General features: G+C 36.6%; 1 protein-coding gene across 4 annotated transcripts in view; it reads right to left on the bottom strand.

Annotated features, from left to right (window-relative positions):
• The window catches only part of ccdc141 (coiled-coil domain containing 141), a 103,418-nt gene that overhangs the window by 16,841 nt on the left and 69,194 nt on the right, over window positions 1-17,383 (bottom strand). For all 4 annotated transcript variants that reach the window (XR_004412541.1, XM_033023854.1, XM_033023853.1 and 1 more), the window contains exons 15-21: window positions 16,723-16,911; window positions 13,369-13,548; window positions 13,122-13,271; window positions 5,867-6,007; window positions 5,557-5,754; window positions 4,559-4,742; window positions 110-228 (exon numbers count right to left, since the gene is read on the bottom strand). Coding sequence is in view for 3 of the 4 variants with exons in the window: in XM_033023854.1 (XP_032879745.1) it covers window positions 110-228; window positions 4,559-4,742; window positions 5,557-5,754; window positions 5,867-6,007; window positions 13,122-13,271; window positions 13,369-13,548; window positions 16,723-16,911 (1,161 nt within the window). In the remaining variant the exon portion in view is untranslated. The remainder of the gene's footprint in view (window positions 1-109; window positions 229-4,558; window positions 4,743-5,556; window positions 5,755-5,866; window positions 6,008-13,121; window positions 13,272-13,368; window positions 13,549-16,722; window positions 16,912-17,383) is intronic.

The following is a 17,383-nucleotide window of genomic DNA, read 5'->3' as shown; positions in this document are numbered from 1 at the left end:
TCAATATTTAATTGCTGACAGTTTCTGCTTCTCCATAACCGATTGTCAGTCAAGCAAAATTCTCAACAATAAGAAATAACAATGAACACCAAGACATTTTTGCACTTACCACGTTATTCAGTTTTGATTCAAGATCTCTTAAACCATTGATTAGTTCCTTTATTGATTCAAGGATTTCACTATGTTTTCTTACTATTTGCTTCACAATTTTCTTTGGTTCTTCAGGACCTTTAGAGGTAAACAGAGACACACTAAGCCTGATGCTTTTCAGATCAAACATGATTATCAAATGGACATTCCCTGGATGCATTCATTTTAATTGCTCTAATATAATAATAGAGACGGTACATATACTCTTTGAGCTGTAAGTGCTGAATAACCATATCCTCAAGATATAAACAAATGTTTTAGTACCTATGTTTCAACCTGATTAATTATCATGATTTTGCATGTGCAATAAAATTGGTGACTGCAGGCTAATTAAATCAACTGTAAAACATCCACTTGAAATGTGAAGATATTGATCTATATGTAGTATTTTGGAAATACAAGAAAACAAGAAAATAGAAACAGAACTAGGCCACTGAGCCCCTCCTCAAGCCTGTCTCACCATTCCATATGATCATGCCTAATCAATGCTAGTCGCAAATCCCTCAAACCATCAATGTTTCAATTATTCAAGTATTTATCTAGCTCCACTTTGTATACATCAACTGATCTGGCTTCTACCACCCTCAGGGGCAGAGAATCACAGAATTCACTACTTGAGAAAAGTAATTCTCAATTTATTGAATATTTTCTTGTTTATTATATATTATATGTGTGTATTGCATTTCAAGGCCAGTTGTACTGCTGCCTGAAGGAATTGTGTTGTTCCATTGCAGGTACATATGACAGTAAAACACACTTGCATCTTGATCAGCCCTTCATTTGGTCAATATGTCCTCTTGTTCGTGACTCTCCCACAAATAATTTTAAACAGAAAAATTACTTTAAAATCATTAACTTCAAAATCCATTGTTGGCTTTGCTAGTTTACTTGCAAAAATAAATGTACAGGATTTGAACGAACTCAAATCAGAAATCGACGGTCTATCTGAAAGTTTGAGAGTTACATTGATCAAAATGTACTATCTTAATTTCAACATGACCTTTGAAATTTCTACCATTATTGAAGAACACCTTGAATCAACGACCTGCAGATTGCAACCATTTGTGATATCATCCTCGGCAAGCTATCAGTTAGAAAAATATGTTAAACTCGTAAAACGCATTCTGAATTGCATTTAAGAAGGGAGTTTTTTAAATAAGTGAATTTAGTGTGTCTCCTTGTATATTTTTTATCATGTTCAAAATGTTTGATTTGAATCACATAAAACATCATGGTCATTGGTTCCCTGTTTCTTGCATTTGCTTATGCCATTTGGCCCACAGTGTCAATCCCATTTCCTCACTAATTTCCATGCAATCTCTTCTCTCACACATGCCCATTAACACCACCCTGATTATGCTACCAATTGGGATAAATTTCAGTAACCAATTAACAAAGCACCCAGTAAATCTTTAAAATATGGGAAGGGACCAGATTACCCAGTCATAGGGAGAATGCAAACCACATACAGCACTGGAGATCAGGATCAAACATGGTTTGCTGAAACTGCAACAACAGTACCTGCTGTGCCAACACACCACCTATGTGCAACACTGAACAAAAATGAACAGAGATCTGGAAATCCTATTTCCACTGCCCATCACACTGCCTCAGATGTCACTGGAATACTCTGAAGGGTGCTTTAGAGGAACAATATTAAACAAAAATAACATTCATTCATTTATTAGGCTAGATTTTGTTTAAAGCTTGCACAGGAAGGTCATAAGAATTGTACTAAAGGAAGAAAGGGAGTTAAAGAGGCAGAGTGGTTGAGGCAGCGGAGTGGAGAGATTAAGGCTGTGGGAGCTAACTGACCCCTTGCAGGATCAGCCCAGAATGGAAGTGCTTGAAAGAACAAAATTTAAGGAAAGAAAATATTTTAATTTAGCTGGGAAGAGATTATATAAAGGGAGAGGCCGGGCAAAGGAAGATTGTGACAATAATGAGGATTCTAATATTGAGGCTTATCTTAAAACTTTATTCAATGTAGGTGAGGAATAACAGGATTAATGAGAGAACAATCATTGGTTCAAATTGGGACAAAGTGTATTAAGTTTGGATGACCTCAATCAATAAAGAGTAGTTTCACAAATGGCAAGCTGGGAGAACATTGGAGCAGGAATGTTTAAACGTAACTAAAACAAGGGTAAGGGTTACAGCTGCCAAAAAAAAAGGGAATGCAGTTAAGTGATGTTACAATTGAAAAAAACTGGATTTAGTGATATAAGATTCATGCATTTAGAAGCTCAACAGATTAAGCTGTAACATTGTTTCAAACACTTTTTTGCTTCAGTCAGTTGCCAAGGAGGGGGAGGGTGTTATAGCAGAATTACCTGTAATCAAAGTCAATGTCTGAACTATTTCACCTTCGAAGCCTATCATTATGTGAGAGAGTGGTCCTGAACTATTATCTAACTCATTGGTGACCTGGGTTTTATTGGCTTTACCCTTGCACTAAATGTTATTTCCTGATAATGTATCTATACACTGTAAATGGTTTGATTGTTATCATGTTTTTTTTCGCTGACTGGTTAGCACGCAACAAAAGCATTTCACTGTACCTCGGCGCATGTGACAATAAACTAAACTGAACTAAACTGAACGGTTGAAATAGCTATTTTTCTTGTTGGTCCAGTGAAATGTTCAAATACATACAAAGAGTCCATCCTCCAAATTAATTTTGCCAAATTGGTTTACCTGCTCTCTACTAAGGAAGGAGTTACTGCAATTATTCTATTACTTTGCCACAAATTGTTCTCATTACTTGAATTATGCTCTCTTCAATGTGCACAATGCTATTGCTGCTAGCTTTCAGAATGATTGTGTAAGTTTAGGTAGAAAATATTTTCACTGCAGTTGTTAAACATTAGACCTTTTGTAGTTATGAAATAGATAACAGCATCTTTATAATTTATTTGTGAGTTCTGAGCAATGTACAGCTGAGATCCATGTGTGCACTGCACTTCTAAAATTATAAAGACTCAAATTGTGACGAATTGTCCTGCAGCTGTAACTGGACATAATGAAACACCAACATGTCCATTAGAGACCTTGCCAAATTTTCTTTCCATTCAGTTTCACAGATTAAAAATTATCAATCTTTATACGAGACTGCTTCCTGCCCAATTCTAAATCGCAGTACGTGGAAAGTAAAGGAATATTGTTATGTAGAACACTGGTAGTGTACCAAAAATAATTTGCAGCATGACATATATCTCCATTTAAATCATGGTGACAAATGAGACTGCAATGCATTCCTTTACAATAGACATTCCTTGTCCTTGGTTGGATTGCCAGAATACATGTATCCATTCATTAGAACCTACTTATGATGAGGTGACAGGAATTTGTATCTTATCCTATATATAGCAGACAGTTGTCACTAAATCAAACAGAACACTTTGGAAGCATTGAAGGTTGCATATATCTACAGTGGCAATAATGATAAGCAAGCACAATTTGCTAAGCTAAAAATTCTTATTTATAAATAGCAACGAGTTTGGAATATAAAAACTAATGACAGATCTCCAAGCTCAACAGCAGGAATATCGCGAAGTGTAGCGAATTAGGTACTCTCCTTTTTCCAGATATTTATTGGGTCAGAAACAAATCAAAATGCATAAACCAACCCTCGACTACAGATTTTGCACTCTCAATCAAGACAGCTCTTGCACACAATAATCTAATGCTGACCATTGAGTGTACTTGTCCGCAGTGCCTGTTGTTGTCATCAATCACTGGATCTATTTCTCTTTATGTCCTTAACTGCCGAGTAAGCGCAATTATTTAATGTAGAGAAACTTTGCTGGTGGATAGGAAAGGCTTGCGGGTAAAGGAAATATCGAAGAATAGAAACAAGGAACTGCAGATGCTGGCTGACACAAAGTGCGATAGTAACTCAGTGGGTCAGGCAGCATCTCTGAAGAAGGATCCCGACCAGAAACATTACCTATCCATGTTCTCCAGAGATGCTGCCTGACCTACTGAGTTATTCCAACACTTTGTGTCTTTTTTTTGTAAACCTGTATCTGCAGTTCCTTGTTTCATTTTAATAATTGTAAGGTATAGGGTGAAAGGAAGTCTGTAGCACATTCATTGAAGGTTCAAAACCCAACCAAGCAAGCAACATGTCGGAATATATCTTCCTTCTCATTCCCAGACAGCAGAATAGCAGGCCAAGTAGTTTTGACTACCTGAGGACAGGGCTAAAGAAATGAATGGGGTATAGTGAAGAAAAAAGCATTTTGGGGGCAGAGTTACAATGATTTACTTAGCATTCAACCATTTAAAACTAACTTGCAAACCTCAATGCTGCTCAAATGACAAGTAAAGTTAGTGAGTCCTCCTGCAGTAACAGTACACAATTTGATGTGTGGAAAAAGGAAATACAGTAACAATTAGCTCGGACCATATAGTTGTTTTGCCAATTCTGTGATTTGCTGGATTCGCTCCTCCTGTTGCGGTACAGTAGGCAATACAAACTTTTCAAACTGCTCGAGGAGAATTTCCACTGCTTCCTTTGTCTTGCACTCAGCAGAATACTTTCCAACTCTAACTACTGTACCACTTGTGTCATCGCACCAGAACTGGCTCTGAAATGAAAATTGTAAATATCAAAATTGTCAGATTTTTAAAATATATTATACTTTTTTTAGAAAAATGAAACATTGGTATTATTTCTATACCTCGATAATGTGTTCCATCTACAAATGTTTAAACAAGAACCAATGGAACACTCAAATGTCATTTCAATACACTAAATATTCTATTTAAAATTCACCTCTCACTGCTGTCCCCATCCCAAGGTAGTCATGATTGTTAAACTATTTGAGATTTCATCTTCTACCACATTGTATTATTTAAAATCTGAGGACATCAAAAATAACATTATTGTTAATATCTTCAAAAATGCTTTCAAAGCATTGTCAGCCTTTCCATTCAACGTTTTAAATCAGCATGCAAAGCAACCGTTTACAATATAAATCTAGTTAATTGATCCAGTTTCCTTTGAATATTTTATAACTCTCATTAATGTCAGATTGACACTTACCTTGGTAACATAAAATCGTTTTATGGATGAGTATAAAACCATAAAACTACTTGAATGCTTCCATACCTTTTATCTCAAATCAAGGAAAAAAGAAAATATCTTTGTATAAAAATGTACACCATTAATAATGAAAATTATGTACTTATGGATTTTTTATGACACAGATGGAGGCCATTCAGTCCATTTGGTCCATCCTAGTTCCCAACAGTCATCCCATCAGTAATAGTCCCCTTCCCTTGTCCCGTTCTTATTGGTTCTCTCCCTCACATGCCCATCAACACCTCGCTATCAATTACATACACTATGCAGTGATTCAGAGTAGCTAATTAACCAGTACATTTCAATGCATTGCCTACCTCTTCCATTGCCTGCTGCAAATGCAAAGTCTTATCCAAGTTTTGTTTGTATTCCTCCACTGTCTTGTCAAGTTCATTGACCTCTTTCAATAATTCATTCAGGGATTCTTCAAATGGATTTACTTCTGCTTTGGGGATCTGCTTTTCTCGAACTGTACTGACTTTTGTCACATACTGAAATGTTTTCTTTTTCAAGATCTGAACGGAGAAATACAATTAAAAATAAGATAATGGACATATGCAGCAAACACAGGGTGTAGTTGCCCTATATTATTATATTCTGTGATTGACAGTAGGTTGACAGTTTTACCTCAATTTTTTCAATGTACATTTCAACTTGCTGGACTTGATTGCTGATGACTTTCATATTCCGAAGTTTTTCATTTTTTTTCACATTATTAAATTTCAAGTTGTTAAACTTCCTCTTGAGGTCTTTATAAGATTCCTTTAACTTAAAATTTGTATATTAGTAAGATTATTTATTCATTAAGTTAACTATAAAGCAAAATTTCAAAGAATTAGATCTAAATGTTCCTGATACTATCAGGGCGATGTTAATTAAATAAATGATAATTGCAGTCAGCGAATTATTATTTAAAAGGTAGTTTCATTTCTTAAGTTATAAGAACAGTATGCTTTGTCATTAAATTAATAAAACAGTGGTACTTGTAATAAATATTATGGCCTTAGTTTTCAATGCAATGCAAAAGTTTATTAATTTTAACCATCTTCTGGTTAGAATATTTATGGCTTTGTGAACCGTCCTGAGAAGTGGATTGATAGAGCACTGGGTGAGATGAAAGCACTGTCAGCTCATTTTCAGCCCGAGCCAAATGTAGGAGCCTAAGTCATAGGCAAATTCATTTCCAGCCCTATATCAATGAGCGCCAATCGCAGCTGTTGCAAAAAGTCAAATTAACAATTGCATTGCTGTGGTTGGAGGGCAATTTCTTACACGACAAAAAAAAGTTATTATGCATTAAATGGTAAAGAATTATGTATATTTCAGGCATTTTGAGCCATTCATTTAAACCATTGCCAGAATGGATAAGGCTGCGTCACACTGGGGTGGGACCCAGTATGAGATGTGTCTTTTTTGCAGATAAAATAGACACGAAACATACAAAGTAGTAGGACAGGCTTTGCCCAACTTACGCAGACTTTGGTTCTAAAGATAAATTTAGGAGCACATTTCTTTTAAGGAGGCCATGGTGACACTTGATCATTAATGTGAATCAATCACAATCACAATAATACTTTATTAGCCAAGGAGTATGTTTTGCAACATAAGAGGAATTTCATTTGCCAAGTCAGTCATACAAATAAAAAGCAACGGAACATGTAAAATAACATAAACATAACGTAAAATAACGTAAAATAACATAAACATCCATCACAGTGATTCCTCCGCATTCCTCACTGTGATGGAAAGCGAAAAAAAGTTCAAATCTCTTCCCTTAGCTCTCCCGTGGTCGGGGGCCTTGAGTCCTCCGTTAACGGGACGATCTTGACTCCCGTAGCCGGCGGCATTTGGGCCCTCCGCATCGAGGGGATGTCAGCTCCCCCGCGCCAGATGATCGGATCCCGCGTCGGTGCTGGTCGAGGCTCTGTGTCGTTGGAGCCTCCTGACTAGCCTCTCCCGAGACTGCGAGCTCTAGATGGTAAGTCTGTAGGCCACGGTTGGAGCGATCACAGGTAAGGGATCGGCTCCAATGTAAACCAAAGAATGTAACATTGGACCAAGGAACAATTTGTGGATGATCTTAGGCCTCTTTGTTCTGAGATATTTTGATTGCAGAGCTTCAAATTAAGCAGCCCCGACTAATTTCTATCCCAACATTGAATCCTAATGATGTTTAAATTATGCTGAGGGATGCTAGTGTGTCCTCTATCCAGTGGCTGTGGAAAGTCCAGTAACATGTTAAAATAATTGGGTAATATTGTAAATTAATGGTCAAAAAACAACTCCATCCATGTATTTTGAAAAAGTATTTGATTTTTATAGCACATGCAAAGATGGCTTCAACATAAAAAGCAAATGCACAGTCATTGCATTTTGTTATATACACGTGTTCATTCACCTATTAATTTTCTCCCATCTTCCCAAAGAGTTCACCAGATAATAAGTCTTCTAATGCCACAGTATTAGTCGGTAACATTTTCAATGATTTTCAATGAGTGTAGAGAGAACTGACCTTGTCACATTTCATCTCCCTGTTGGAAGATACATAGCATCCAATTCCGAACCCTTGCTCCCCAAAATTATTAACTTTACACAGGAATTCACGGAAATAAGGAATAAGCCACAAACTTACCACACTTAAACATTTATTTAGATTTATTTTGTTTCTGCCACCCAATTAAATTAAAATATGGCTCTCCTGAAATTCTATTCCAAACATCATGGGTTTCATTTCTGTATATACTGTATAAACCAGCTAAAACTTTTTTTTAAACCTTGTCGTGAATTATGAATTGCAACAAAACAAAATCACATACCAATTTTAAAAGGCTGATTACAAATGTTGTTTATAATGATGAATTGAAAACTTTGAGCATGTGAGAGTAAATAGAAGTCATTATTTATATAACTTGTTTTTAAGATTTATCTAAGGTTTAAGGAGTACATTTCCAGGAATACAAAAGTATTGGTATGCCAGTCACGTTATAATTCAAACTCATGTCAAAGACAAACAGCTGTTCTTGATGTCACTCCCCCCCCCACATCTTTTTATAGGTTTAAAGTCACCAGCTTCTTTTAAAACCCATGATACCAACACCACTCCTAAAGCAGACTCTCATGTTGCTTCGGCTTTTATTTTGCAAGAATTCTAGCAACCACGTATTTTGATGAGCCCAACGATAATTCTAAATCAAATGCTTTCCAAAAGCTTAATTCATTGGATTTTATTTGTCAGTTCAATTTTACAATCACTCTGGAGGTATCTATTCCTAAATATAATTGTCATGTCACAACTGTGGTATGGAACAGTCCCTGCTAACCATCTGCTGAAATTTACAGCACTGAAGGAATCACCCATGTGATTTAAATAACGTTTATAAAGCTTCTGTAACACTATAGCATTAAATATGGTTCTTGTAAGCCTGGTTTAGCAACACAAATATTTAGAGTTCAATTTGAGAAGTACAAATAGGCCAGATTTTGTTGGGAAAGAGATCTTGTGTTATTTTCGATGTATATTGCAGTCAAAGATTTTTAACAAATTAAAAAATATTGTACATCGATATTTCCCATTCATGTGCCACAATATTGAGAACATCCCTTAGACTTAATATCCACACAATTATTTATGTGGCTCATCCAAACTGGGTTACCTGCATATTTCTAACTAATCGGCACGCCATATGTTTCCTGTATGTTGAACTGGGTGTAACAGAGTAGAATTACCATCTGCTAATCCGTCCAAAAAAAGACCTTGTACATTTCTGTAACTCAGCTACCCAATGCTTAATAACTTGATTGAAAGAGTTTGCTATCTGATAAACCAGTTTTTAAAAAATCCTTTATTCCAGTCACTTTAAGAATCAAAAGCAAGAATATTATAAGAGATTTAAATGTTATCATATCTGTATAAATGGCTGCTTTATTTTTGAGTTTATTTTAAAGGCAAAAAAAATAACCATGTTGGATCACACTATCTAGGGTGGCACTTTCTACCATAAGAAATATAAAGGCACTTGTGGGCAGTGGCACAGCAGTTTGTGCTGCTGCCTAAAGGGCTTGTCCCACTTGGCCGTCATTTGCGCCTCATTTACGTGTCAAATTCAAAATAGGTCGACGCGATGTCATGCGCAAATCACGCGTCATCGCCGTCTGGTGCGCGTGACGTCATTAGAATATCCTGCGGCGCACGGCGACGCATGGTTATGCACGGTGACGTAACCATGCGTCACCATGCGATACACGTGAGACGTCGGGACGCCAGCGTGCGATGCAAATGCGTTTGCATGCGCACCCAATGCATCAGCGTGCGTACGCGATACGTCACGCAGGTGGCGCCCGAGGATTTTGTGCAGCATGAAATCCTGGAGTGCCGCGCGATACTGCGCACAACTCCACACTCCTCCACGCCTCTCCATGCGCCCGCCCCGCGCTACCCACACACTACCCGTGCGTCACAACACGACGACCATATTTTTGGAGGTCGCGTAAATGGCACGCAAATGACGGCTAAGTGGGTCAGGCCCTTAACAGCTTCGGGAATTTGGAATAGATCATGACTTCAGGTGCTGTCTGTGTGGACTAATTATATTCTCCCTGAGACTGTGTGGATTTCCCCCAGATAGTGCAGTTCCCTCTTGCATCCCAAAGATGTGCTTGTGGACTAATTGGCCGCAGCAAATTTGTGTAGCCAAGTGTCAAACCAAATCACAGGGGAGTTACTGGGCATTTGTTTGAGAATAAATTATAAGGCTATATGGAAATAAGAAGGTCTGAGAGAGGAAGTTATGGAATTGTTATGGAACAAGTAGCAATGTTACAAGATTTTGAGATTTAAAAAAGTCAAGCCTGCAATTTATCCCATCAGATAAAGAATAAAAAGAAGTTTAATTTGACACCTAATTCACTTTCATATCTTCAGTATTAACAAAGTTATGGCCATTTTCATACTCGGAAATTAGCATCCTGTTCCCTATTGCTTTTCCATTGACTTAACACAAAAGCTGTGATTGAGGACAGTCAAAAGCCAATAACTTTCTTAAAAATTAAGAGAACAGAATGAAATTTTCAGTTATTATAGATTGAAGCATTCTGAAACAAATATGAAACATCTTACTTGGATGACCTGAAATTAAAGTATATAATTAGTTAGTTACCTAATTGTAGCTAATTACAAAATTGACCGTTGTGACGGAAATAGTAATAAACACCCAGATTGCCTTGAAAATTCAAAAATGTGATATTCTCAAGATCAGAACTTTAATATTATTGTATTATATGCTGTAAGTCCGTAACAGATAGGTAAATAAATTACAATTTCTGGCAATAGACCAAGTCTTTATGGCGAAGGTCAGTTGCTAGCTGGTACATTGGCATATCTTAATCTGTAGCATCATCATGCTCCTCAGATTGTAACCAATAAGCAACTCTGTACACCTTGTTTTTCCTCAACTTTTCAATTTTGGCATTGTAAACTACAGGTTTTTGCTCTTCAAACCACACATGACATGCCTTTCTGTCCACTACTTTCCCATTAAGAATGTCCTGTAGATCATCACATTTGGAGTAGTCCAAATTCGGATAATCTCAGCGAGCGCTGTCTAAATCAGTCTCTTTTGCTGGGGGCGTATGGATTGACAATTTTGCATTTCTTCTTCGGAGACATCTGTTTAAAATGTAAAGGGAAAAAAAACACCGAACAGCATTAACAGAAACAAGTTATTATTTGCAGTTTTAGAAAAAAGGCAGAAATGATAAAGTTAAACGCTAAAACAAATAGTAAATACCCAACAAAAAATTCATATTCATCAGTTTCATCAAAATCTAAATTCATCTAAATTCAATTACTAGATCTAAACATCTATCCATTTCTTAAGAAAAGGCTAAATTTTTAAATAGCCTAAGTATCCAAATAAGAAACTAATCACATTCACACAAGAATTCACAATATAACATGATTTTTAAATCTCACTGTCATGAACTTATATGCCAAATGGAAGGAATGTAATGTTTAATTCCCATAAATTAATCTAGAAACATCCACTCTCAATATAATCAAAATTATTATTTTTTGCACAATACATCTGACTAAAACTGTTGTGGATATTTAGTATAAAAATAATGATTATGGATAGACAATAACACAAAATATAGACGATTTTGATGCTCTTATGACATGATTGTCCAAAAAAAAGAGAATTTTAATAATCTTGCGAGTGGGTGTTTCTGGAATGCGATCGATTGGAACGTTGCCGTTGCCATGAATTTTAACCCCATATCGGCAAGCAAGACACGGCCGAATCGTTTGGGGACTAAATAACATTTTCGCATCGTAAAATTAGACTAAAGCCACCCCAAGAAGCAAGATTATATGTGAAATAAATGACTTACCCTTTGTTTTGTCCTGATATTACGATCCGTCACGTTGAAGGCGTTGACGGCCTTCGAAGTCGCTTTTTACTTTAATCCAACTATTAAATTGTCCAGCGATTAAAAAAAAAACGGGAACGGAAGTCTGATCGATTTTTCTTCATCGACTAGCAGCCCAAGGAAATCCCTCTCCGACAAGCGATACAAATCTGCATTTTAATACCCCTCCCCCCTCAAAGGCGCCGGAGTTCAGGGTAGAGTTCAGGGATTTCAGATTGCCAATATATTTCAAAGTCAGGATGGTCAGCAGCTTGAGGTTGAACCTGAAGGTCGTGGTGTTCCCAGGCACCTGGAGCTCATGTTCTTCTTAATGGTGAAGGGTGTAGGTTTTGGACATTCTATTGGAATAGTTTAGATGAACTATTGCAATATATTTAGTAGATAGCACACATTGTAGACACTACACAGCTGGTGGTGGGGATTAATGTTTGGAGTGGTTGACAGGGTATTAGCCAAGTGAGCTGCTTTGTCATGGAGATTTTTTTACTTTGAGTCGCACTTCTCCAGGCAACTTGAGGTTATTTCATCTAATTTCTCTCATGACTTGAAAATGGTAGAAACTTTCTGGACAATTGAGAGTCCAGTCATTGAATGACACCCATCAAACAGATTTTCTATATTCTATAAGAGACGTTATTGATATTCACAAGAACTGAAATCGCAGGATTACCAAAACCACTCTATTAGTACAAAGCTTTTGTTGTTGTGACAGTCCACAATGCTTTTATGGCATTTTTCTCCATGACGTTCTGCCTTCAGGTGACCAATGGTGGTATATTGGTGATGTTTAAAGAAGATTCCAATGTTTATTAGTCTATTTTATATAAAATATAATTTAAGATATTAAATAGATTAATATTTGGAGTGGTAAACCATGGTTTTACATTTAAAGGTGCCCATTTCTCAGGTACCTATCTTTAGTGATGATCATCTTGTTGGCATAAATTAAACCAAAAGAAAGATACAAGGAACTGAAGTTGCTGGAATCTTGAGCGAAACGTAAGATTGAAGAAGGGTCCCAATCTGAAACATCGCCTCCATCTCCCTCCACAGATGCTGCATGAACTATTGAGTTCATCCAGCACATTGTGCTTTGAACCAAAAGAGATGTTGGTATTTTGTTCAGATCCATTCAGCTATTTCAAATCTGAAACATGCATTAGAAGCCTGAGCCCAAATTGACATCAATTATGCCAGAACGAGTTTGTCTCTTTGAAGAGGAGCTTGATGGTTGCTAAAGAGAAGTAAATCGGAGAACTGCAAGCATGGACTTACAGCATGTCACAAGAGTGGCACCAACAAAAAATCCACAGTTTGTGTAGCAAGCTTGGAATTTGACATGGAAAATAAAATTTACTTGGTGTCACAATTTTCAAACTGTCCTTACCAGTAGAAATTAAGCATTAAACTAACTGGCTTTAATTTGAATAATTGCCTTAATTTTTTTACTAACCTCACTTATTTCTTCTTTTGTGGTACAGTGATGCAAAATTGTTACCAATTCTTCTCCATGTTGATATGCCTTCGCACTCCACTCAATATTGCCACTCTCTAAAGCTTCCCGTTTTTGCTGAAGAGAGTCTATTGAGGCTTGAATGAATTTCTACCAAAGGAAGTTAAAGAAAGTTGAATACATTTGAAATTAGATGACCTAAACTGAGTATATAGAGTGATTACTGTACAATCTGGATTTAACTTACGGAATTCTGTGCAATGGAGATGATGTCCATTGCTAATGTGAGGGACAATTTATACAAATGGCACACGTGTGTTTGTTTTTCTTGATGTTGCCGGAGTTGGATTTTTGCTTGATTGCTGTCGTCAGGGATTATTAATGTTTCAGGATATTCTAGTTCTCCTGACTTCATCATCTCCTCAAGCTGAAATAAAACCCATTAAACTCGATTTGAAAATTACTATAAGCGGCATAAACAGTTCGGCTGTATAACGAGAGCTTAATGTAAAAATCAATTTCCAAATGAAATTAAATTGAGAACATTTTAAATTTTGTTAAGTAATACATGCTTTTAAAATTGTAATTTCCAAGTTTCATACAGAGAGTGGTGAATCTCTGGAACTCTCTGCCACAGAAGGTAGTTGAGGCCAGTTCATTGGTTATATTTAAGAGGGAGTTAGATGTGGCCCTTGTGGCTAAAGGGAACAGGGGGTATGGAGAGAAGGCAGGTACAGGATACTGAGTTGGATGATCAGCCATGATCATATTGAATGGCGGTGCAGGCTCGAAGGGCCGAATGGCCTACTCCTGCACCTATTTTCTATGTTTCTAAGTTTATCTGTTATAGGCAGCACAGTGGCATGGCTGCGCAGTGCCACTAACTCGGAGTGCCAAAGACCAGGTTCAATACTGAGCTCAGATGCTGTATGTGTGGAGTTTACATGTTCTCCCTGTGACCATGTGGGTTTCCTCTGGATGCTCTGATTTCCTCCCACATCCCAAGGTTATGCGAGTTAGCAGTCTAATTAGACAGTCAAATTACCTCTATCCCACAATAAACAGAAAGTTGGAGAGACAGAAAGATGAAGAGACAGAGGTAGAGAGATAAATGTAACCTTTCCTTTAGAGACAGAAGAGTGTTACTGAGAACAAAACTTCAGCATCAATACTTGAAGTTTGCAGCAACACAAATAAAGATGTTCTGGCAGATGGGGATTGTAATGTGAGATTGAAGCTCAGAGGACCAGGGTAAATAGGAGGCTGTGGAGCTGTCTCAAGAAGGATAAACTGGGCTATGCCAATGGCACACGATGATGTGTACTCCCATTAATCCCTGAGGAATGAACCTGGTTTCAAACCAAGAAGATTAATTTGAAATTTCTTCCAAAAGTGTAGTAGACAATCTTATCTGGATTGAGGGATGTAATACCCTAAATTGTAATCTTCTTTTTCCACAAGAATGACATCATGTAAGAATGTTAATCTGCATTGCATTCCATATCAGGTTGCAGAACTGTAGTACACTCAAGTAGTTTATGAAAATATGTCCTAGAGTGAGGGCACAAATCCAGTAACATGGTAGGAGCTGGCTGGCACATGTCAGTGGCAGATCGGTGGCATCTCCTAACATCACATTCTACACCAGTTCACCTATAACTGTCAGGAGAAACTGCTCATACTATTGCTGTGCCATTTTAGACCTAGTGTGGGATCAGCAAATCCATTAGCTTCAATGCAGAAATATGGCTGCAAAGATAGAAGGGTAAGTTTCAGTTAATTCACACTTAATTTGAGTTAGTTATGTTATTTTAATTGATTTTGTATTGGAATTTTTTAAATATATGTTTTTTAAGCTTTAATGGTTCAAGTCATCTTTCACTGTTTTGGGATTTTTGGGAACAGCAGAAACCTTTACCTAGTATGCAAAGTGTTTTGAATTGACAAGCTTTGGATCACTTTGAAAGTCACCAAATACCAAGTCACCATTTGATTTTTCGTTGTTAAAGATTTTTTTACTTCAAGAGCGCAGTCTTGCCAAGTGCTGATGTTTTCATTTGGTTATCTCTTACCATACGTGATCCCTCTAACATAGTTGACGTTACTTTTATCAAAGCTGTTACAAGTAGGTCTGCTTAAGATAAGCACATGCTCAGTACTGTATAGAAATACTGCACTATAATACTTGGTTTGACATTAAGTGGTACTTGCAGAGGTATTCCCAGCTAAAGAATATATGAACATAAGAAACAGAAGCAGGCCACTCCACACTCATGCCTACATTGCAAATTCAATCAGAATGTAGCTGATCTTCCATCTCTTATTCTTCAAAACTCTACAGAACATGACTCTATCTCCTCTCCACTAATCTCCCCATGACATAATCTCCACTATCCCAGCATTCAATCTGGCGAACCTACATTGCACTTCTTCTCTGGCAAGTATATCCTCCCCAAAATGAGGAGAACAACACTTGCTCCATTGTAACTTGTAAACAGCTGCAATGCCATCACAAATCTGTGTGACACCCCAGCAATTACCGGCTCTCAACCTGAAAATTATTTATTCCTACTATTTGTTTTCTGTCAGTTAACCAAAGCTCACTATACCTCTATATTTACTCTCTAATTCTAGACACTGAGCACCAGTGTAGTATCTAAGCATATACCTTCTGAAAGTCCAAATACATAACATCCAATAGTTCCCCCCTTTTCTAGTCTGCTACTTACAACATTAAATGATTGCAACAAATTTGTCAAACATTATTTCCTTTTTATAAATCCATGTTGAGTTTCCAACACTTATTTGAAGTGTTCTTCCACCATTTGAATAATAATAGGTTCCAGCATTTTCCCTACTACTGACTTTGGACTAACCAGTTTATACTCTGCATTTTCTATCCCCTCCTTTCCTGAAGGATGCTATCTTCCAAATTATGGGAAATTATCTGCAATCAACAATTGCAAAGATTGTAATCATCACAAACTATCTGCAGAGCGAACTCTTTCAAAAGTTCAGGATATAAGACATCAGATCTTGAGGATAAAACAGCTTTCATTTCTCCAATTTCTTTCCGTTCCTCCTTCAATATGGACCTGTTGCTTTCCACCATATCTTTCCACCATTCTCTTCCATGAAGCCAAACACAAAATATTTGTTTAACAATTCTCACTCATTTCCCTTTTTTACTTGGTTAATTCTATTATTACATTATCCTGAAGAGGTAGGAATTATTCAAGAAGTAATAAATATGGGGAGTTCATTAGTATATTTTCCATTACAGTATATTTTATTTTTACGTGCCTTTTGCTTCATTTTACCAATTAAATAGAAAACTGCTATTCCCTACATCTTTTAATTCTGGGAGACATTTAATTGTTTCACCAAAACACCTGCAAAACTATGCTGAAAGGCCCAAGAAGATATCAAACAGTATTAATTGGGAACAAAATGTGATTATTTCAACATTGCAGCCACATGTTATGTCAAAACCATAGAAGAAAGACTAATCTCTAAAGTGTAATTACACTCAAAATAACAAAAGCTGACGGGTATTTGCACATTGTTAAATACGTTAAAGTATTTAAATTTGGGTGCATACCTCTTGCATGGTCTGATGAAATTTAATTGCCATCTGTAGGACCATTTCATAATCTTTTATTTTATTGTTTACTTGATGATGAAGTTTAAGGAAGTCCATCATTTTTTCATTTCTTTCCTTTGTAGAAACACCTTTCAGTGTCCAAAGCTCAGCTGTTTTTGTTCTGTATTCCACCTCAGCATTCAAATGCTAGTAATAAGAAAACCATGAGATTAAGATGAATAATTTCCAGTTATATGCAAAAGGAGCATAACACTCCTGTATTTGACCAATCATGGAGAAACAGATATTTCAATCCTGTTAAAAATCATTTTATTCAGATCAGATTTTCTTTTTTTGTATAATTTCCTGCATCGGATCAAATTTACTACAATAAACACAGAAATACAGAAATAAACACAGAAATAAAAAATGTTTTATTACGAACTTAACAACGTAGATTAGTTCCCTTTTTCAAAAGCTATTATTTATGTCCAGTCCACCAAATATCTCAGAATCTCTAGAATAAATTGCATGATATATTTACGGAAAATAAATTATTCAACCCTTCTTAGTTCACCTTCTGTAAAGACCCTGTTGTTCTCTAATTGCAATTTCAACAGGTTCCAAAGGAGTACTACGTTTTTCACTTCCATCATGTATTGATAAACCAATTTATGAA

This window comes from Amblyraja radiata, chromosome 7 (genome assembly GCF_010909765.2).
Source record: "Amblyraja radiata isolate CabotCenter1 chromosome 7, sAmbRad1.1.pri, whole genome shotgun sequence".
NCBI lineage: Eukaryota > Metazoa > Chordata > Chondrichthyes > Rajiformes > Rajidae > Amblyraja > Amblyraja radiata.
The sequence above is the reverse complement of the archived record's forward strand: the minus strand, read 5'-3'. Positions and strand labels throughout refer to the sequence as shown.